This window comes from Plecotus auritus (genome assembly GCF_963455305.1).
Source record: "Plecotus auritus genome assembly, chromosome: 7".
Lineage (NCBI taxonomy): Eukaryota > Metazoa > Chordata > Mammalia > Chiroptera > Vespertilionidae > Plecotus > Plecotus auritus.
Window position 1 is genome coordinate 108,562,544 of NC_137774.1, and position 24,176 is coordinate 108,586,719.

At 38.0% G+C, this 24,176-nt stretch overlaps 1 protein-coding gene across 1 annotated transcript in view; it reads right to left on the minus strand.

Annotated features, from left to right (window-relative positions):
* Positions 1-24,176, minus strand: part of APC (APC regulator of WNT signaling pathway) — a 113,673-nt gene that overhangs the window by 46,092 nt on the left and 43,405 nt on the right. Inside the window, 4 exon segments of the mRNA XM_080678249.1 lie at positions 3,995-4,108; positions 6,578-6,686; positions 12,105-12,306; positions 14,489-14,573. Of these exon segments, the coding sequence (XP_080534375.1) occupies positions 3,995-4,108; positions 6,578-6,686; positions 12,105-12,306; positions 14,489-14,573 (510 nt within the window).

The window sequence follows — 24,176 nt, forward strand, 5'->3', positions numbered from 1 at the left end:
GGACCTAACTGAATTTTTCTTCTTCCAAATAGGTTGCTAATTGTACTATTACTTACCATTTCAACCCGAATTTATAATGTAACTTTTATTATACAAACTAGAGGCCCGGTACACAAAATTTGTGCACGGGGGGGGGGGGGGGGGGGGGGGGGGGGAGGTGGGGGTGTGTGTGTCCCTCAGCCTGGCCTGCACCCTCTCCAATCCAGGACCCCTCAGGAGATATCTGACTGCTGGTTTAGGCCCGATCCCGCAGGGTTAGGTAGGCCTGCCAGATGACCCCTAACCACTTGCCTGCCTACCTGATCATCCCTTACTGCTTGCTGGGGGGCAGGGCCAGCCCTGGGAGGGGCCGTCTGCCTACCTGATTGCCCCTAACCACTGGCCTGCCTACCTGAACACACTTAACCGCTAGCTGCCCACCTGATCACCCCTAATCACTTGCCTGCCTACCTGATCACCCCTAACTACTGGTCTGCCTGCCTGATCACCCCTAATCACTCTGCCTGCCTGCCCTATCGCCCCTAACCGCTTGTGTGGGGCAGGGCCAGCCCAGTGAGGGGCCGTGGTGGTTCTGGTCTAATGGTCATTACGGTCATGATGTCATTATGGTCTCTGGCCTTTTATTATATAGGATTCCATGTAATCTTGCATCTCCTTCTACTTCCCATTCTGATCCACTTGCCTATGTATATTCTTGTGCTATCACAATGTGATTATTAAGACATCTTTACAGTAATGTTTAATGAATATAAATCCCCACTTACTGTGATTTCTTTTTTAAATATTTTTAGAAACTCTTACATTATAAGCCTTAGAATCATTTTTCCAAGTTCCAAAAAAAGTATTTAGGTTATAATTAGAATTGTATTATATTTATATACTAATTTAAAAAATATAGATATTTTTAGAATATTAATATCTTCTTATCCAGACTTCTCTATTTTTTAAAAACTGAGTTATAATTGAAATATAACAGTATATTGGTTTTAGGTATATAACATGAAAACTAAAGTCTCTTTTTGTTAATGTCTCATAAATAGTGCAGCAATGACAATCATAAAATCTATACCTATATTCTTATTGCCTTAAGTAAATGTTTCTGTAGGACATATTCCTAGAAGTCCTACAGAATTACCAGGTCAGAAGGAATATGCATTTAAATTTTTACAGGTAGTGCCACACTGTCCTCCATAAATGTATCAATTTATTCTTACAAAAAATGGGATAGACACTGCTTCTTACTTTCACACTCTTAACGAGAACTGCATGCCATCAAACTGTAACGTTTTTGCCACTCTGATAGGCCATAAAACAAACAAACAAAACCACCACCATCATCTCCGCCACAACCACCAACATAAAAACAACCTATTTTACATTATATTTCCTTGATGACTAACGATGTCTACTAACCACTTGTACTTACTCATGATAGGACTACTCATCATATCTTCTGATTATTTTACTATTTGGTTGGCTTATTTTTAATTGATTTATAGATGCTCCTTGTACATTAGGAATATTAATTCCTTATACATATTTGCCTTTACACTCTGTACAACATTTCTTTAACCCTAACCTTGCTATTTCCAGGATAAGTGAATGTCTGTATTCCTAAAAATGTAGACTGAAACTTCCTTAGAGTATTAACTACCAAAATAAAGAACAATGTATTCCAGAATAAAATAAAAAATGACCATATCAGCACATATCTGAGCAAAATGGCCAAAAAAAATAACCAGTTAATCTATCTTCTAGCATATAGGTTAAACTGCCTGGAATACACCTACTTATGTTACACAAGAATTTTCACATCTATCATGTCTTTTTGTTCCTCTAAAAACAAACACTTAACAAATACAAAAAAAGGAACTTCTATATATAGTATTTATATATTCATATTCTAAGAAGATAAATTCATATAAACCAAAGTAATATTTCTTGTTTTTTTTTCTGTAAACAAAACAAATCTGCCTGACATTTTTAAAGTAATTCTTTAAAAATCCCAAATATCTCAAATACTAAATTTAAAATAGAATATAGTTTTTGGAAATTCTTTGTATATTCTTCATTTTAATTCTTTGTCACTTATATGGTGATAAATATCTTCTCTGAATTTATAACTTTCTTTAAGTTTCCTCGTGAAGATAAATTCTTAATTTTAATACAGTAAAATGTATCAATCTTTTATAACTAAGTGTTTTATATTTTATTTTAAAAATTCTTTTATTTCCTACTGAAAGGTTTATTTTAAAAGTTTTACTTTTGACATTTAAGATATCAATCTGAATGGGACAGGGTTTGGGGAAATTTTAAGAGAATTTATTATATATACATATTATAACATATGTATGTATTAATTGAGCATCTAGTCTCATGTAAAACTAACAGGCTTGGACTATGAAAGATATATGGTTTGGTGTTTAAGTATCACCTTAGTCTACCACCATACTCCAGCACAAATAGCATATACTTTATGTTTATGAAGCTACCTCATAAAAGATGAAGACTTTGGGGAATTAAAATGTCCTGTATTAGTGATTTTAAAACTATGAAATAAACTTTTCAGAATGTAAAAATGCAGTTATATTACACATATGAATGTAGTTCTCCCTTTTATTTGCTAAAGAAAATCTTTAAAATAAATTTTTCTTCCCAATTTGTTCATACACACACACACACACACACACACACTTTTTAAATTTTCCATGCTTACTTTGAAACAGATAAGGCAACCAGCAAAGCCTCTTCAGGGCTTAAAAACATTAGTAATATCAAATTCAATATATGGAAATGCTTAACAAATAACAAAGTCAGTTAATATTCTTTCCTGACGTAAGTTGAAGGTTGAAATAGGGAAGTGTTCTCTACTCAACTCATTTCATATTTCCCAATGTTCTCTTTTAGGACAACTGGAGGTGGCTATCAGCTACCAGATGATCAGCATCTAACTCTTTTCCCACTTACAATTCTAAGGCAAAGCAGAAAAGTACCAGGAAAATGAAATATAGTGGAGGCAGAATTATGTGAACACCGGTTATGTTGTCTAGTGGCCATGGTATATTATTCTCATTTTGAAACTAGAGGCCCAGTGCACGAAATTCGTGCACGGGGGGTGTGTGTGTCCCTCAGCCCAGCCTGCACCGTCTCCAATCTGGGACCCCTCGAGGGATGTCCGACTGCCTGTTTAGGCCCAATCCCACTGGACATCCCTCTCACAATCCAGGACTGCTGGCTCCCAACCGCTCACCTGCCTGCCTGCCTGATTGCCCCTAACCACTTCTGCCTGCCAGCCTCATCACCCCCTAACCAGTCCCTGTCAGCCTGATCAACATCTAACTGCTCCCCTGCCGGCCCGATTGCCCTAACTGCCTTTTCCTGCCAGCCTGGTCACACCTAACTGCCCTCCCCTGCAGGCCTGGTCGCCCCCAACTGCCCTCCCCTGCTGGCCCGGTAACCCCTAACTGCCCTCCCTTGCCGGCCTGGTCACCCCTAACTGCCCTCCCCTGCCGGCCTGGTCGTCCCCAACTGTCCTCCCCTGCCATCCTTGTCACCCTTAACTGTACTCCCCTGCTGGCCCGGTCACCCCCAACTGTCCTCCCCTGCCATCCTGGTCACCCTTAACTGCACTCCCCTGCTGGCCTGGTCTCCCCCAACTATCCTCCTCTGCCGGCCCAGTCACCCCTAACTGCCCTCCCTTGCTGGCCTGATTGCCCACAACTGCCCTCCCTTGCAGGCCTGGTCCCCTCCAACTGCCCTCTCCTGCAGTCCTGGGTCCCCCCAAACTGTCCTCCCCTTCAGGCCTGGTCAACCCAAACTGCCCTCCCCTGCTGGCCATTTTGTGGTGGCCACCTTGTGTCCACATGGGGGCGGCCATCTTGTGTGTTGGAGTGATGGTCAATTTGCATATTACTTTTTTATTAGATAGGAGGATAGTGTCAAAGATAGATTAATAGTTTAGCTTGTGCTAGCTTTAGTTTATTAAATCAGTTACCTGTGCTCGTTTTTCCATATCTTGGCATGTTCCTAGTTGTTCTTCCATTGCAACTCTGATTTGCCTTGCTTCATATTCCAATTGCCTCCTGGTCATATCAGTTTGTAAGGAAAACTGAAGCCATAAATAAAATTAAAGTGTTAATATCTCATGCTTGTGTGTTTTAAAAAAAAGTACATAAATACCAACAAAGAAAATTAATAAGGAAATATGTATAAGTTATAGTGCATGAGAAAATTGTATTTTACTCCAAGGAGTCCTAAAACATAAATTATAGGTCCTAGGCTCAGTCTGGGTCCCTAACGTGAAATGCAGAATTGAAACATTTTTACTGCCCCATAGGAACTAATGTCTTTAATTAAATCGTACTATTACATTTAACATACATATAATTGGTCCAGTAAGCCTATCTTTAGTTTCCTTCAGATTCTTCTTCATTGAAGAGGTACTACTTTTAATTATTAAAAACTAGTATATTAATGTGGACATCATAGAAAAATAAAAAACAGGTTCATTATCCTCAAGTTTGTACCTCAATTTAAGGTAAGGATTACCATATACATGCAGACTAAACAGAATTCCATTTGTAAAATGAAGAAAATGGGATAAGAAAAAGCTTTATGTAATAGAGATAATCATAAATCATGAGGACAAAGTCAACACAAGCCCAAGGATTTCAGATTGTATTGTCAGTTAACTTAGAGGAGCTCTGACCCTTTTCCTGTTCCTATGAAGAATGTATTCCTATAGGCATACCCAAATCATGGGCTGCAATATGGAAGAAACTCTGAATGTTATTTCTAATTCCCAATTAGCCAGCTGTAACTCCACTGATGCGTCCTCCACTTAGCTCTCCACTCCACAAAAAAAGACGAACATGACACAGTATGTTGCAATAATATGCTTTAGATCTGATATTTTAAAATCAATTCTACATCTTGATACACATTTCCATATGAAAGTGTTCTTAACTTGGCTTCCCAATGTTAAAAGCAAAATTTGTAAAATTAAAAAACATTTATGAAATGCAAGCAATTGAAATTGGCTAATGTTGCCAATTAATCCATAGTAATGTCTTATATAACCTATTAAATAAATGTGATTATTAAATAAATCCATCAAGGAATAATTATTTTACAACTGATCTTTGTTTCAGATATTAACCAGTTGCTCTTGAATTGTCACATATATCTGACCCCTTTCCTAAACCAGACTACACACAGGCAGTGGTCTCTAAATTTGTATATTCTAATTACCAAAGTGAATGCTGTACAAAACTATACTTTGGTACTTTTGTTTATAAGAGTAAAAATCCCACCAAACCTTCCTTGTTCGGAATGTCATTACACTGCTAACAACTCTACAATAACTGTTCTTTCACTATTTGTGTCTCCTTATTTCCCAGAAAGGTGTTAAGGACATTGTCAGGGAGGAGGATCTTCTCTCTCCCTCTCAAAACCCTGAAAGTGTCCTAGGACTGACTAAGCACTTAAGCTTCTAGTTCTAGCTCCTGCCAGACAATGCCCACTCAGGCAGCCTGGCTAACTACATATTTTGGAAAAAGGTTTTTCTTCTATTTTTGCTTTTTGTTTATTATGTTCCCTCAAAAGTATTATTAAAAAATGAAAAATCTAAGCTAAGAGAGAAAGATATATTTTAAATATATCTTCTTAAAAATATTTAAAAACAAGAGTTGAATTACAGTCTTGGTTGAAATTATTAATGTATTTTAGAAATGTGCTTGTATGTGCCACCTCCATGAATTAAGATAGTTAGGTGGGGAGGGAAAAGCTGACAAGATTAAATTCTTTTTTTTTTACACAGCTATATTTGTTTGCAAAACAAACAAATTTTAGTACACGCAAAAAGTTGTACGATCCAAGTCAAAAGCTATTGTCATTTATAATAACTGAAAAGAGCACTCAAATTACCTTCAAAGATATTTTTTTTCAAAAACTATCTGGCATGATTCCTATAATATGGTTCAAAAAATGGACAGATGGTGATAAACACTTCTACAGTGTGTGTCTGGCAACTTAATACACAATAAAAACAACAACAGCTGCCTAGTTAATTTCTGAGTCCTTTAGAATTCAAACAATAGGTTTTCAGAACTCAGGGCTTAAAAATAAATATTTGCTTGAGTACAATGAAGTTTTATCATCATTATAAACAAAAATTCATTAACTATTATATATTAAAGTTTAGAGAATACATATTTTATTTTACAAATAATTATAGACACAGTTATCCCACATTTTTAATAGATAATTTAGGTACTTTTAAAAATCAAGTTAGTGCCCTAGCCGGTTTGGCTCAGTGTATACAGCGTTGGCCTGCGGACTCAAGGGTCCTGGGTTCGATTCCGGTCCAGGGCACATGCCTGGGTTGCGGGCTCAATACCCAGTAGGGGGTGTGCAGGAGGCAGCCGATCAATGATTCCCTCTCATCATTGATGTTTCTATCTCTCTCTTCCTCTCCCTTCCTCTCTGAAATCAATAAAAATATATTAAATACATAAATAAATAAAATAAAAATCAAGTCAGTAAAGTCTATAATAAGTCATATTGCCAAGCTACTTACATTTTCAGTTAAAGGAAGACTATCTATTCTTTTAGTGAGATTCTGAAGTTGAGCGTAATACCAGTCTTTTTCCTTTTCTTCTTTGTCAAGATCAGCAAGAAGTAAAGATCTGTTGTTTTTTTTTAAAAAAGGTTAAGGTTACACAACGCTAATATACAGTACATAACAGCAATTCTTATTACCTGTTACTGTAAAGTTCTCTCTTCAAGTTAAAGTATTAATAATGAATAAATGAAAAACATTTTTGAAGATGGGACTTACAATGTTATTATCATTAAAAGGTGAATATTAAAAATATTGTTTTCAGCTAAACAAGATGCTAATCAACATTATAATATTTACATTTCACCAAAGGCATTGTCTTCACATTCATGCAGTCTAAGAATATGATGGTTTGTAGTAAAAAGTCCATTTATAACAAACCTCCAAACTAATACAAGAAAAAAAAGGTACAATAAAGAAAAGGAGTAGGTATGCAGAAAATGAACTTAGAATATAAGAAGTTACTGAATTGGACACAAATGTAGTTTTTTGCTTCTCAGCAGCCAAAATAGTAAAAAATATATTGTCACTGTACAATAAGAAGTTATTCTGAGGGAAACAACATTTTTCTTACTTTGGAATTTGAAGATGAATTTATGTAATTTCTGAACTACCCAAGAGATGTCCTCAATAACAATCTATATATCAAGATACTCTATATGATCATTATAAACATAAATGCAAACTATGAGTGTCACTGAGATAAAACTCAGTTGGTACAAAACATTATGCTAAGCGAAATAAGCCAGTCAGAGAAAGATAACTATCACATGATCTCATTCATTTGTGGAATATAATGAACAACATAAAATGATGAACAAAAACAGATTGAGACAGAGAAGCATCGATCAGACGCTCAAACCTCAGAGGGAAGGTAGGGGGTAAGGGGGAAGAGACCAATCAAAGGACTTGTATGCATGCATATAAGCCTAACCAATGGACATAGACAGCAGAGGGTTGAGGGCATGAGTGGGGATGGGGTGGGGGGGCAATGGGGGAATAAGAACAAATATGTAATACCTTAATCAATAAAGAAAAAAAAAAGTATGTGATCTCTTTCATGTGGCTCTCCCAAAACTGCTACTATTACCATTTTCTTGTTTATTTATATTTCCAGAGATATTCTATAACTATGTAAGGATATATGTACATTCTTAAACATAAACAGTATCATATGTGTTACCTTATAACTTATTTTCCACTAAAAAAATCTACCTTGGAGATAATTTTGTATCAGGTCCAATGTATTTTTGGGCAGGGACATAGTATTCCAAGGTATTTTGGAATCCATAACCAGTTCTGTGCTAGAGGACATTCAGGATCTTTCTAACCTTTTGCTATTATAAAGAACTAGAGGCCCAATGCACGAAATTTGTGCACTGGTAGGGTCCCTAACTGCTGCCGGCTGCCGGCCAGGTCCTCCCTCCCTTCCCCAGCTTGCCCCGCCCCCTGGTTGAACTCCTGGACAAACTCTCAATCGAGGGGACAATTTGCATACTACACTTTTATTATATAGGATGCAGCACTGATTATCTTTACACATAATATCATTTCACACATGCGCAACCATGTATACTGCCCTTGTTAGAAGTTATTTATGTACCTATTATCTTCACCAATGTAAATGTTTTATTAAGCTTTTTTATTGTTGTAAATGTAGGTTGCTTTTCCTCCAAAAATGGTCTATCACTATGGTTTTAATTTGACTTCTTTTAGTATGAATGAGGGTAAGCATTTTTTCAGTAGCCATTTGTATTTTCTTGTCTGTGACTTTTTCTTACTTATAGAACCTCTTCTATGTTAAGAATAACCACACTTTGTCAGTTATATGGGTTGCAAATTTAACTTGTCAGTTTATCACGTATCTTTTAACTTTGTTTACAATGTTTGTCATGTAAGATTTTTATATATATATATATATATATTTTAACCCTCAACTGAGGATATTTTTTTCCATTGAGTTTTTGAAAGAGTGGAAGGGAGGGAGGATGAGAGGGGAGAGAGAAAAAGAAACATCTATGTGAGAGAGACACATCAATTAGTTGCCTCCCGCATGTACCCTGACCAGGGCTGGTGATGAACCTGCAACCAAGGTACGTGCCCTTGACCAGGAATTGAACCCATGAGCCTTTGGTCCATGGGCTGATGCTGTAATCATGATCAAACTGGCCAGGGCATGATATTATTGTAATCAGATTTGTGGATATTTTCTATTATGGCTTCTGGAGTTGGCTCATACACAGAGAGAAATGCTCCCCACTCAGATATTGTTACTTTAAAATCCTATTTGATTATAATTTCTTGGAAAAATCCGTATGCATATATGTGGAAGGTTCTATGCTTTCTAAAATTCCCTTTACTTGAGAAGCAATTTTTAAAATAAAAAACAAGCCTTCACTTTTGATGTAGTAACCTCAATAGTGAGGGAACCCATGGTAGGAAAATAAGCCCTGCTTATGATGTAGCAACCTTGGCAGAGTGTGGGCTAATGAGAAGCCATACTTCCTTCCCTTTCTAACAATAGAAGCAGGAAAAAGCACTGTAGAAAGCTTGAACCCTTTTCAAAAGCTGAGCACCAAACTAGCATAAAGATAAGATATGTTTCTAATTTTCAGCTTTCCTTGGTGAGGACCTGTAGGACCCAGCAGGACTAAAGTAGGCAAAAGAGATTGATAGGTGGTGATACTCTGATTACCCTCTAATAAATAGGCTTATGAAATAAGAGCTGGGTATGTAAAGTGAGAGGTCAAATGTTACTGATGGTGGTAGAGTAAGGGGGAGGTTAGAGAGAATAGGGACAAGTTGTTACTATAAAGTTTAAGCTCAAACTGTAAAAAAAAAAATGCTTTGGGAAAGCCAAGGCTATAGTGTCTTGAACCAAAATGATAACAAGTGGTTAAATGATAGTAGTTGACCTTGTAACTCATACAGCAGTGCTTAAAACTCAGAAATTAAACTAGGTCTAGACCCAGAAGCAGGTAGGTCTTTAGGGTTTAGTGTACTAATGGCTTATATAGTGACTAGAGGCCTGGTGTATGAATTCATGCACCAGTGGGGTCCCTTGGCCTGGCCTGCGGGATCGGGCTGAAACCAGCTCTCCGACATCCCCTGAGGGGTCTCAGATTGCGAGAGGAAGCAGGCCAGGCCGAGGGACCCCACCAGTGCATAATTGGGGCCGGGGAGGGATGCAGGAGGTTGGCCAGCCGGGGAGGGGCTGCGGGAGGGCTCCAGGGCATCTTGGGCCCATATCGCTCAGTCCTGATTGGCAGGACCCCAGCAGCAAGCTAATCTACCAGTTGGAGTGTCTGCCCCCTGGTGGTGAGTGCACGTTATAGCGACTGGTTGATCAGTCGACTGTCTGCCCCCTGGTGGTCAGTGTATGTCATAGTGAGTGGTTGAGTGGCCTTAGCATATTATGCTTTGATTGGTTGAATGGCTGAGCAGGTTGATTGGTTAAATTGGTTGACAATCCTATAAAATAAAAACCTAATATGCTAAGTGTTGACCGGACACTTAGCATATTAGGTTTTTATTTCATAGGATTGTCAATAGTCTTCTTTAAAAATGCTTCTTCATGTAAGCCTCATGTCTTCTTAGTCCTCTAGCTAATTCAGAATCACCTAGAAGAGTATGGCACACAAGTTATTAGGTATTTAGTAAGTATTTGTTAAATTAATGGCTAACATGACAATAGCTAACATTTATTAAGTGCTCTATATATAAGATATAGTGCTAAGGACTTTAAAAAAAATCCATAGATTTTTAAATCTCCTTCTATAGATGGGAAAACTGAGGTTCAAAAGGCTTATAGAGCTATTGACCTGGTTTTGAATCCTAGTTTGACTACTTACTAGCACTTACCTTGTGCAATACAGAAAAAGAGAAAAAAAGAGGCAGAGAGAATTAATCTCTGACTTAAGGGAGGTCTAGAAAGAAAGAATAGAAGCATAGGGGAGAACACCATCAAAGAAATAACATACAGAATTTTCAAAAGCTGTAGAAAACAAATTTTCAGATCAAAAGGGCACACTAGTATCCCGCACGATGAATGAAGAAAACACACACACACACCAAGGCATTGTAAAAGCTTCAAAGAGGAAAAATGGTTGCCTACAAAGGTATAAGAATCAGCCTGGTATCAAATCTCTCATCAGTAACATTGATAATGAGAGGAAAATGAATTTGAACCTAGTCCTACCCAAACTATCAATCAAGTGTGAGAGCAAAATAAAGATACTGTCACATAAGCAAGGTCTCGATTTTCTTCCCTCCAACACAGTGAGAACCAAGAGGATGCAAGATCTATCAGAACTACACACACAACACCCTCTCCTCTCTCTCTGTCTGTTAATAAAATAAGGATTTAACCTACACGAAGCAAAGTTCCTAAGAAAGTCAGTATGCTCACATGTCCTTTGCCTCTTAATAGAGCTCAAAGGGGACAAAGATGAAAGCCCATAGATCCTAGTTAGCTTCTTCTTTTTCAGCATAGTATTTCCTACACTGTCAGACAGAAACAGTCCAGGTTCAAGGTACAAAAGAGACTCATGTGAACTTAAGAGATGTGACTCATGTGAACACTACTGGTCCAGATGATTATTCCTATTTTTGTAGATGGACAAACCTAAAACCAGAGAAAGTAATCAAAGGTCATTTGTTTCTCAGTGAGATATACTGGACCTTTTTCATATGTTAATATTCGATTTTGACAACTCTATAAGGTATTACCATATCCCAATTTTACAGATGAAAACGATACCAAAATTTAATGACTTGACCAAGGTTCCAGAGCTAATATGTAACATTTTTATACATGTTAACATTTCTTGAATGTCTATTAGAATTTTTAGGAATATAAAGATAATAAACTTTCATTCATGCATTGAGGAATTTATAACCTTGTAGGAGACATTTATTTTTGATAAAACTCTTGATAATGATATATATTCTGATATTTGTAATGTAATGATTTTAACTGTAGGAAGAATACACTGGCTGTGAGACCAGAACTCATTCCATATGTCAAGCAATGTTTTTGACACAGAAATTGATAAAGTAAGAAATGTTTTATTTGTGGTACTTGTAATAGGTCTTCCATAACGCACAGTCACCTTATAGTAGATCTAGTAGTTATTTTAGTTCAGAAGATAAACAGAAATGCAATTAAAAAATCAGCTACATATTTTAACATAGAAATTGCGATCCTGTGTAGGACCCAATGTGCAGAGCACTCAGAGTATTTATGTGACAAAATATAAATCTTACAATCCCAAGAAATTGTCTCCTTTAAATTTTTAGATTTCGTATAGGGACAACTAGCCACATACTATCTTTGAGTTAATAAATGCAACATGCTCTCTAAATGTTAGTGGTCACCCATCGTACATGCTTCATAATTCATATCTTGTATTACAAAATGACAAAATAATAGCAAAAATTGAAGCATACAAATCAATGTTTGTTATTTAATGAAAAAAAAAGTTACCTCTCTTTCTCAAGTTCTTCTAAATAACCAGTATTTTCTCTGCTTCCGTTTACAAACCCTCTTCTTGGAAACGAACCCATAGGAACAGGACTGCACTCTCCTGAACGACTGGATACAGATCCTTCCCGGCTTCCATAAGAACGGAGGGACATTTTGGACCGTAGTTTTACTCCAGGGAAATTACTGCTATCTAAGTTAAGCTCTAAATAAAATAGAGACAAGTTTTAATATAATAATTGCTTTAAATAGTCTAATGCAATATTATTGTTTTAAAAGTGAAATCTCAGGTTCATATTTAGCTCTCAATTTTAACCACTTTATAATTGTAAAATACTATATATATATATATATATATATATATATATATATATATTACTATAATATATATTACATCAAGCCTATAGGAGTACTAAATTAATGTAACTATTAAGCAGCAGCCAATTCATGCAGGGAGAAGAAATCCTTATCATAAATACTGATGCTCAGAGAAATTCACTGACTCCTGATTCTAGAGAAATGTAAAGGCAGGAGAGAGAATACATAGATGAATTCTGAAAAACTAAAGATTAGAAAATTGCTAAGCCTCTATTAGGCAGGCTCTTTGAGAGCCTGCAAAAGGACAGTGTACTAAAACATCGAGTCAATAAAAGGACACACTTCTTGGTTCAGAAGCTTACAAATTCCTAACAGAGGAAACCACAAATATACATGACTGAATAAACAATTGTTTAGAAACAGAATGGCTACACTTTCCCTCCAAAGTCAGCTTGAGTCAGAGGAAAAGAAGTCTGTTAAAGGAAAATTAGACAAAATGTCCTTCCTTAGATTCATGCTAGACAATAATACATTTAGGGAACAAAAGGTAATTTCTTTGCCCAGCTTCAGTTATAATTAAGCATTTTCCCTATTTTGACACTGGAATTTTAAGCAACAAAATGAGACGTTATTTTAAAATTCTGCTAAAAACGGCTTATAACCAGCTTATATATCAGAGGATAAAGCATTTCTATTCCAGATGGAACAGAGAAGGACACTACATCACATAAGGCAATGGGCCCAGTCTGTGGTACACAGCTTTCTAAAGGCCTATTTAGTGACCAGCAGAGTAGCAATGAGCCTTAAAAAGATATTGAAATGATCAAGGAAGGCATCTAAAATAGTTTATTCAAAGCCAGTAAAATGTTTAACTGACGAAAATAACACGAAAATAGACTTTTTACATATTTGTACTTTAACAATTATATCCTAACTAGAGGCCTGGTGCACAAAATTTGTGCACTGGGGGGGGGGTTCCCCCTCAGCCCAGCCTGTCCCCTCTCACAATCCAGGAGCCCTCAGGGGATGTCATACTGATGGCTTAGGCCCGCTCCCCGGGGGGAACGGGGCTTAGCCGCAGTCTGGCCTCCCTCTGCAGGAGGCAACCTGGCTGATCAGGGGAAGGTGCCACCCCCATCACCCCACTGCTGCTGCCACTGCTGACCGCCTCAGCCGCCAAGGTGTTTTCATCAACATGGACTCCAGTCCTTTCACCACGAAAAAATGACAACTTTCTTTAGGCATTTTCAAGATGTCTCTTTCATAGGATATGACATTTCTTTCTTTCTTTTTTATCCTCACCTGAGGATATTTTTCCATTGATTTTTAGACAGCATGGAAGAGAGAGGGAAAGACAGAAAAACATCAATGTGAGAGGGACACTTCGATTGGTTGCCTGCTGCATGAGCCCTGACCTGGGCCCTGGCCAGGGAGGAGCCTGCAACCTCGATACATGCTCTTGACCAGAATTGAACCCAGACCCAGCGGTCAGCAGGCCAAGGCTCTACCCACTGAGCCAAACCAGCTAGGGCAGGATATGACATTTCTTAGACCCTCCAGCAGCAGACCTTCGTTTTTTTCTCTAGGAGTGAAGTGGAAAAACCCTAGATCACCTTCTTGGATTCTTATTAGGCAAGTTACCAAGAACAATGCGAGTGGTGTACTGGGAACTTAGCCAATGAGTGGTCAGAAAAGGTGGGTCCTCTCTCCTCTCCCCTCCTGGCTTGCGCTTGGCTGTGGCGGCTGCGGGTGGGCCCAGGCGGGCCCGCCCTCTCCTCCCTGGGTCTAACCTCGGCTGTGGCAGCTTGGGCAGGCCCCCCTGTCTCTGTCTCCGTCTCCACTCCAGGCCTCACCTGCGCACGTGCAGCCTCCTCCTGACCGGTCGTGCCTGTTATGGCATCCCAGCTAATTTGCACATTACCTCTTTATATATATAGATGGGTAAAACTGCTATACTAAGGAAACTGATACCGACACCCAAATCAACAGAAGTTATACGTGGCTATACATATCTAAAGTTGACAACTAAAGCATAAAACATTATTTTAAAACACTTTTTAAAAATGTACCTTTGAGGCGCTCTAATAAATCAATCTGTCCAGAAGATGTCATAGCTTCATCTTCAATACTTCCTTGTAGTTGTTTAAGTACTTCCTGTAAAAAACAACAACACAATATCTGAACGTGACAAAATTCTAAAAATCTTCAAGAATAATTTTAAATATCTTGGTACTTAGGTATGGTAGATAAAAAGTTATTTTAGATAAATCTGGAAAGCACTCCACATATATTACCTAGTATGAATTAAAAGCAACTAATTATATCCCAACAACGGTAGTGATATTTCGTAATAATGGTAATAATGAGTAATCTTTTGAAAGTTACTATATGGATAAATTATCTCTAACTTCTAAAATAATACAAGGTGGATTATTCTCATTTTTGGGTAGGTCAACTGAGACTCAAAGAGTTGACCAAGCTAGTGAGCAGCAAATTTATGCAGGAGTAGAGGGCATCTTTATCATTAATGCTGATGTTCAGAGAAATTTACTGACTCCTGGTTCTAAGTAAAAGGTTAAGAGAGTAAGCAGTGAAGGACTTTGCCTAACGTTCTGTCTTTCTAGTCCATTATTTTTAAATAATCAGAAAATGGCCAAGCCTCAATGAGGCTGGCTCAATAGTTACATATTTAGAATCCGTATCTCTTAGGCGTGCACCAACATGACTATAAAAAACATCAAATTAACACATTATGATAGGCTGTTTTATCTGATGCCCTAAAAAATGAAGCTTTTATATATCACATTTAAGTATATTCTTCTAGTACACTAATTTACATTTAGCAGATATTTGACTATATACTTATTGCCTCCTGACTTTTGATGCCATTATTTCTTCCCCATCTAAATCTTTCTCTTGATTTGATTTGTCAAGATCCTTGAATGTGACTCTCTTTCAAATTTAGACTGTAAATATTATAGGTTTCTCCTCAGTCCTTGGCTTCCCACCCTACACAACTCCAAAATCTGACACTTACCTTTAAAGAAAAACCAGTTGTGTTTGATCCAGACCCCTTCCCTTTTGTAGGTCTGTCTCTCTCAAACATTGAAAGATTATGGACTGTTTTACTTTGTCTTCCAGTTCAGCCTGATTCTCAGGTGGCACCTGATTCCCTAGCCCTAAAGTTTTGTCCCTTGAAGGCTATGAGCTTAAGTGTTTAATCTCCTGCTTATGTAAACTTCAAAGTCTGGCAAACTTCTTGAGGAGATCTGTTGTGTGAAAGTTATTATGTCTCTTCTATAGCAAGACTTTGCCTAACATTCTGTCTTTCTAGTCAATTCCCAGCATCCTTCACTACAAAAAAATTCAGCCAATATCCCATGGGGAAAACTACCCATGCATTTGGATCTCCTCTAAATATCAATACTTCACATCTGCCTACATGTTTGTCAAGACCTCCAATAGTTTCCTTCCTCCATTGGAATCATTCTGCCTGTTGCAATAATAAATACTAGACTGTACCCAGAATCAACAGATATCCCTGGGGAAGAAAATCACCATGACCATCATTAGCCCTGGAGTAAAAAATACAATATATACGTCATTAAAGTTTAATTACAATTTCTGCATTTATCTGATTCCAGGTCAACTAAATCCAATGAAATCTCTATTATACTTCATTATATTTTTATTACAGAAAATGTCAAATATATACATAAGTATAAAGAATATTATAATAAACTTTCATATATCTTCACATCCTGCTTCAATAATTATAAATTCATGGTTTGTTTCATTTACACCCATACCTACTTTCTCCATTTCCCCACCTCCACCCAGATTTGAAACAAATCTCAGACATCATATCATTTCTTCTGTAAATATTTTTTTTAAATATATTTTATTGATTTTTTTACAGAGAGGAAGGGAGAGGGATAGAGAGTTAGAAACATCGATGAGAGAGAAACATCCATCAGCTGCCTCCTGCACACCCCCTACTGGGGACGTGCCCGCAACCAAGGTACATGCCCTTGACCGGAATCGAACTTGGGACCTTTCAGTCCGCAGGCTGACGCTCTATCCATTGAGCCAAACCGGTTTCGGCATCTTCTGTAAATATTTTAATACGTATATTTAAACATGGGTTCTTTCTAAACACAACCACAGTGCCATCATTATACCTAAAAAACAAACATTTCAAATATTCTCAAATATACAGTCAGTGTTCACAGTGTTGTATGCCTATTTTGCTGTGGTATACAAAAATATTTTTATAGTTTGTATCAATGCCATGTGAACAGCAAACAGTATTCTCTTTTGCCACTAGATGGTACTACTGCATAAATTGCAGGCATCCTTAAATGATCTCATTGGAGGGACACACCTTGCCTTTCTTTGGGATAAGTAGCTTAATGATTAATAAACATGATTCAAAATTGTACAATGTATTCCAAAGTTTGATAAGCGATTTTTTTTTGGGGGGGAGAGGAGGAATAACCATTGTTTTGGATAAACTTTAATACAGCGTAGAGTGCCACTGTTTCCAAGTGTCTTTTTGCAAATCAATATTCTAAAACAAAATAAACAGGTCACAGTTTCTGCTCTTTAATTGCTTAAAGTCTCTTAAGGAAGAGAAACGTAAATAATTTCCTTATAAGGTTGTAACTGCTATGATACCATATGCCCAATCCTAAAGACATATGTGGATAGATTAGCAAGAATGTCTTATAGATGCACATGTTGAGTAATTATCAATTCATGGTTGAATTCAGATATATCTTAAATGCCAATATTCATGATGTATATGATATCACCGGATAAGTTGTCAACCTGATATTCCATTATAGAAATTTAAGGGTCTGATTTGTCATTTACTCTGACATTCCACTTCAGCGTGGAGATGGATCTAAGGGTAGGATAAAATGTCTCCTAAAAATGAATTATGAATTTGTTCAAGTAGTTAAACAAAACTTCAAAGTCATCTCAGAGCTATCCACTAGGAAACAGACATTCAATAGGCAGTCAGGAGTTCTCTGCAAAATATACCTCCAAAGTAGATGAAAGAGTAGTCCTGTTGGGAATTTTAAATTTTGTATCTTTGAAACTTTTGTCATGTCATGCAAAACAATTGTAGATACATTGTACTGATCAGTGTTAAAATACGAAAGTATTCTTTTTTAACCTATTAGGTAACTAATTTGGCTGTTTGTAAGGACACCCATAGTTTGTAGTAAGAAAATGTTTATTTATAGTCTACCTCAGTGGTTGGCAAACTGCGGCTCGCGAGCCACATGCGGCTCTTTGGCCCCTTGAGTGTGGCTCTTCCACAAGGTACCACGGCCTGGGCGAGTATATTTTGAAGAAGTGGCATTAGAAGAAGTTTGTTTAAAAAATCTGGCTCTCAAAAGAAATTTCAATCTGTTGATATTTGACTCTGCTGACTAATGAGTTTGCCGACCACTGGTCTACCTTATTTCCAAGAGGATTTGAGGTAGATATCTTGGAGATTTATCGTTGCTAGGGAAAGTTTTTAGAACAGAAATAGGCAATTAGAGCAGAAAATATTTATACACAGAAAGATAAATAGAAAAGTACACATGAGTAAAAAGACTGAACTGTTATGATATTGACTATAAAGGATAAAAGAGGAGCAACAATAGTTCAGTAATATATAGAAGCTTGAAGAATAAGGAAGACCTCAAAATGCACAGAAAAAGGACTCAGAAGAGAATAGACAATGAATCAGAAATAGGAGTAGTGAACAGATAGGAGAATAGGGTCAAGAACCCAGATGCTAAAATAGCCAAGGCGCAGAAAGAACATAAAGCAGGAAAAATTTTTGAAGAAGGTAACAGTTTTATAAATGCGTTCCAATTCTATAAAGTTATTAAATTCAGTGAGAAGTAAATCTACCTCAATAATTAAAAATTAAAACAGCTGTAAGTCTTAACCTTGATTGGTTTGAAATTAGAACTTATTTTCCCCATTGCAGACTGAGTATTTTATATCTCTTCTTAGAGGTTACATAGCTTGTCATGTTATTTGGCAAACCAATTCTAGGGTTTGAAGGTACCATGGAACTCCTCTAGGCTAGTGCAATGTCTGTATTTTCCTTTGGCAACTTAAAATTAAGTCAGAAGAGGACCAAAGGTGATGCAATTTAGCTTGTGACAACACCAGGAATAGGACCAGGTACTGACTTTCATTCAGGACTCTTCCCATTAAGGCCCCGTGATTTTCTTGATAATCTATCAATGCTGCATTTAAGTAGCAACAAGATCTGAGAGAGATGGGGAGGAAGGCTATGGGCACCATGATATTCTTGATAGTCTATCAACACAGCATTTAAGTGGCAAACAAGATCTGAGAGAGTTGGGGAAGGAAGCTATCCTATATAATAAAAGCCTAATATGCTCCACTAGAGGCCTGGTGCATGAAATTTGTGCACAGGGGAGGGGTGTGTCCTTCAGCCCAGCCTGCACCCTCTCCAATCTGGGACCCCTCGAGGATGTCCAACTGCCCGTTTAAGCCCGATTCCTGGTGGGATCAGGCTTAAACGGGCAGTCAGACATCTCTCTCACAATCCAGGACTGCTGGCTCCCACTGCTCGCCTGCCTGCCTTCCTGATTACCCCTAACCGCTTCTGCCTGCCAGCCTGATCACCCCCTAACCACTCCCCTGCCAGCCTGATTGATGCCTAAGTGCTCCCCTGACAGCCTGTTTGCCCCTAACTGCCCTCCCCTGCAGGCCTGGTAACCCCTAACTGCCCTACCCTGCAGGCCTGGTCACCCCTAACTGCCCTCCCCTGCAGGCCTGGTCCCCCCCAACTGCTCTCCCCTGCAGGCCTCGGTCCCTCCCAACTGTCTTTCCCTGCAGGCCTGGTCACCCCAACTTCCCTCCTCTGCCGGCCTGGTCACCCCTAACTGCCCTCCCCTGCAGGCTTGATTGCCCCCAACTTCCCTCCCTTGCAGGCCTGGTCCCTCCCAACTGCCCTCCCTTGCTGGCCATCTTGTGGTGGCCATCTTGTGTCCACATGGGGGCAGGATCTTTGACCACATGGGGGCAGCCATCTTGTGTGTTGGAGTGATGGTCAATCTGCATATTACTCATTTATTAGATAGGATAGAGGCCTGGTGCACAGGTGGGGGCCAGCTGGTTTGCCCTGAAGGGTGTCCCGGATCAGGGTGGGGGTTCCCTTGGGGCGTGAGGCGGCCTGGGCGAGGGGCCTATGGTGGTTTGCAGGCTGGCCATGCCCCCTGGCAACCCAAGCGGAGGCCCTGGTATCTGGGGTTTATTTTTCTTCTACAATTGAAACTTTGTAGCCTGGAGCGGAGCCAAGCCTTCTGCTTGCTCCGTGGCGGCAGCCATTTTTTTTGAGATTTATGTATCTTCTATAATTGAAACTTTGTAGCCTTAAGTGGAGGCCTGGGCCGGCCAGGGTGTGCGGAAAGCTTGGCTACTTCCATTGTTGGGGGCAACCCTAGCCTCCTGCTCTTTCCAGCTCCGTGGCTGCCGCCGTTTCTGTTTGGATTTATGTATCTTCTATCATTGAAACTTTGTAGCCTTGAGTGGAGGCCTAGGCCGGCAAGGGCAGGCGGAAAGCTTAGCTTCCTGCATTGCCAGGGAAACCCAAGCCTCCCTCCTGCTCTCTGTGGCCGTAGCCATCTTGGTTGGGTTTATTTGCATATTCGCTCCTGATTGGCTGGTGAGCGTGGCTTGTGGGTGTAGCGGAGTGATGGTTAATTTGCACATTACTCTTTTATTATATAGGATGCCTGGTTGACTGGTTGGCCGTTCAACAACCAAAGTGTAATATGCTAATGAATGCTAAGGCCACTCAACTGCTCACTATAACGAGCACTGACCACCAGGGGGCAGTCGACCAGTCGCTATGACATGTTCTGACCACTAGGGGGCAGATGCTCCGACCAGTAGGTTAGCTTGCTGCTGCTGTCTGGCCAATCGGGACTGAGATGGGCTGGACACGCCCTGGAGGCCTCTCGCGGTCCCTCACGGGCTGGCCAACCTCCCGTGTCTCTCCCCGGCCCCCACGTGCACTGGTGGGGTCCCTTGGCCTGGCCTGAGCCCTTTTGCAATCCAGGATCCCTTGGGGATGTCGGAGAGCCAGTTTCTGCCCAATCCCATAGGCTAGGCTGAGGGACCCCACTGGTGCAGGAATTGGAGCACCGGGCCTCTAGTATTTAATAATTAAGATATATTCTCAAGTTATGAAGCTAGTTCCTATGAATTACATAGAACACCCAGCCTCAGTAGAGTGATGCTTAAGCTTAAAAATAACTTAAAAACTAACTAGTTACTGAGATTTTATACTTATTTCTTTATATGACTCACTGGATGAATTCAATACATTTTATTTCAAAGTATAAATGTTAACACTTGTAAGAAAAAGAGTTAACATATTACCACTTAACTTAAAATATACTTTTAAGTAAGTGAAGTGTCTAACCCAAGTTTACAAGAGGGAATACTAAATAAAAATGGATAAACTACAATTAAAAGTCACAATCTTAATACCTTCATATTAGATGCCTCAGTTTCCAGTTTTGTAAGATGATTGGAATTATCTTCTAGCTCTTGTCGAAGATTTGAGTTCTCCATCTTCAGTGCCTCAACTTGCTTTAACAACTGATCATATGAAGCTGCAGCCATCCTTGGCTACCCTTGGACCTATAAGGTTAAAAAGGATTTTGAAATTCACTACTAAAAATATAGTGGCTGCTTGTTTACAAAGAAAGGGATAAAGAAACAAAATTCTTGAGACATTTAATAAGAAGAATTGTGTTAGTATGTTAGGTTAGGTCTCAAAACAATATTGTTTAAGTAGTAGCATCTAAGAGGATGAAACAATGAAGTCTTAGTTGAAGACAAACAGGACTAAATTAGAAGAGAACTTATGTAGTGTCTGAATACATTGACTTTTCAGAGTGGATGAGATTTTTATTAGGTTAGAATTTTTTCAAGATTTTAAAGATATTATACCTGGCGTACAGGCAAAACACCTAGGAAATATAATTATTGATAAGAAATTTATTTATATTAGCAATACTAACTTATTTCTGAATTTTGTCCACTAGTCACAGAATTTTAGAGCCAGAATGGATTAATGAGATTAACTGGTGCATCTCATCACTAAGGCTAGTCTTAAACACCATGCATGGAGAAGTAGGTCTGAAGTTTCAAGAAGGCCTCATTAAAAGGCAGTCATTTAACAAAGTGAACACAAAGGAGAGTGTTAGATTGAGACTTCAAGTCTTTTTTTATAAAAGACTGATAAATAAGAATGACTAGTATCGAGTTATTATAATTACTCAAAAGGATGAATATAATAGGTCAAGCTATGGCATATGAGGTCTTGGAACCCACTATGCTCAGATTGAGGCCAAAAGACACTTAAAGAAAATGAATAATTTTAGGAGTATAGCTTGTCAAAGAGAAATTAAACAGAGTCTGGAAGTTAATCATATGACTGTAATAAGAAGAGGGGAGACAAGAAAATACATAGAAGATAGCCAGGTAATAAGAGGTTCTTATGAAGAATATTAGAAAGCAAGGAGTTATATGAAGACTAACCAAATTAGGAAGACCCAGGTTCTCTTTTCAGTTTAATCCCAAGCTCACTTTGGAATAAATAAAATCTGCCTACCATAGTTCTTTTTTTAAAAAAATCCTCACCAAAGGATATATTTTATTTTGATTTTTTTTTTTTTAGAGAAAGGAAGGGTGAGATGGGGAGGTCAGGGAGGGAGGGAAGGAGAGAGGGGAGAGAGAAAAGGAGAGGAGAGAAGGAGAGGAGAGAAGAAGGGCAAGGGAGAGAAGGGGAGGGGAGGGTTGGGGAGGGAAAGGAAGAGTTCTCTGACCAGGGATCGACCTGTACCTTTTGGTGTACGGGATGATGCTCCAAACCACTGAAGCACCCGGCTAGGGCAATCATAATTCTTTAAAAGTTAAAAAGTATTGCAAAATTTGTACTTAAGCAATACTTAAAGATCTTGACATAAAAAAATGTTTCTGTAATAAAATCCACTATACAAACTAAGGCAGACAGGTTGTAACACTGGCTAGTCATGACAATATTGGAGTTCACCAACCAGAAGGCCCTATCAAGGGAAATGAAGGGACGCAGGTCTAATCAGTTCTCCAAAGGCTAGAATCTCTGATAAACCTGGTACAACCTATTGTCACCTGAGGACAAAAGGAAGTCCTGGGATGTGGAAATCACTCACAAAAGTCTTTATGATTGAAAAGAATGCGCACCAGACTTTTATTTGGAGACTTGGGTCTTAATTTTAGGCTTAGTTGTGGTTTACCTTTGCCCCTTCATTTTACTTCATTTTACCAACTGTAAAATGGACATTTACTACCTGCTCTAATATAATTTACAGGGATACTGTTAGAATTAAGTAACAAAAGCAGGATGAAAAGTAAAAGTGCTATGTAAATACAAGTTATATTATGAAAACAGACATGTAACATAACTTTCTTATTAAGACTTAATGTTGATCTACTATTATAAGACCCTGTCCCGCCAACCAATGGACAAGAGGTAAAGAAGTAATTGAAAAGGATAGAGGAGATGTCACAAAAATGAAGGAGAAAATTTTACCATTAATAAGCAGGTCTGGAAAAAGGTAGCACATTAAAAGCATGTGACAAAGGTGGAAATCTGACAGGATTTAATAATGTAAGCCCTAAAATTCTTTATTTCAAGTAAAATTTTAACAGGTGATTTTGCACTAAAATAATAAAACAAAATAAGAAGAAAAGTAAGTAACACAGAGATGGGTACAGATAGGTATGCTAAGATACAGAGGATATTACCTTACACAATCACAGAAAGAGCCAGAGGAGCAGAAACTATTAAAAGTGCTCTTTAAAAGAGGGGAAAACATTCAACCCTTCAGATGGACAATTAGAACATTCTATCATCTTTGTTTTCCTCCCCAGAAGACAATCATTAAAGTCACTTCTGTTCTAGAAAGAAAATGTTTCATATAATTTTATTGGAAAAACAAGATGTTTCATGGAGTAATATTCTACCTTATATTCTTTTAGGATATTGCAGCCATCCCTCCCTAACTCAAAATTGCTTTATGCAAAAATTGAGAAATCAATCATAACTTTACTTTGGAATGCTTTCCATATAATCACAAGAATTTCATACCAAATACAGTTTAAATGCAAGTAACTCAACATTTAGAAAAATCAAAACTTATAAAATGGGAAAATATCTGAATCTTTCACTTTGGTGACAGTATACAAATATCCCAATTTGTTTTTCTATAGTAAAGATGCTAACCATAAGAGTAGGGTAAGGGAGAAGAAAGCTTTTACTGTTTTGTCTTAATGAATAATAATAAAAAAAAAAGTTGTATTTGTCAGTACTTTTAGATAGTACTTTTCAGAGAAAAATACCAACAGAAAGAGAAGAAACCAAAACAATCAATCATAAAAGACTATTTCTAGTCAACACAAAGAATAACATTAGAAAGGAATACTATTGGTAGATGATATAATTATATACCTGGTATATCCAAAAGAACCAACTAAATGTTGCTATAATAAGATAATTTAGTAATGTGCTGTAGTACAAAATATAAAAAAATGTTTCCTTTATATATACAAAGAGAAATCAGATAGAAGATGGAATGGGAGGAAAGATCCCATTTACAATTTAATAATAATAAAATACTTAGACATAAATTGAACAGTGTCCAAAATGTATGAGGAAAACTGTAA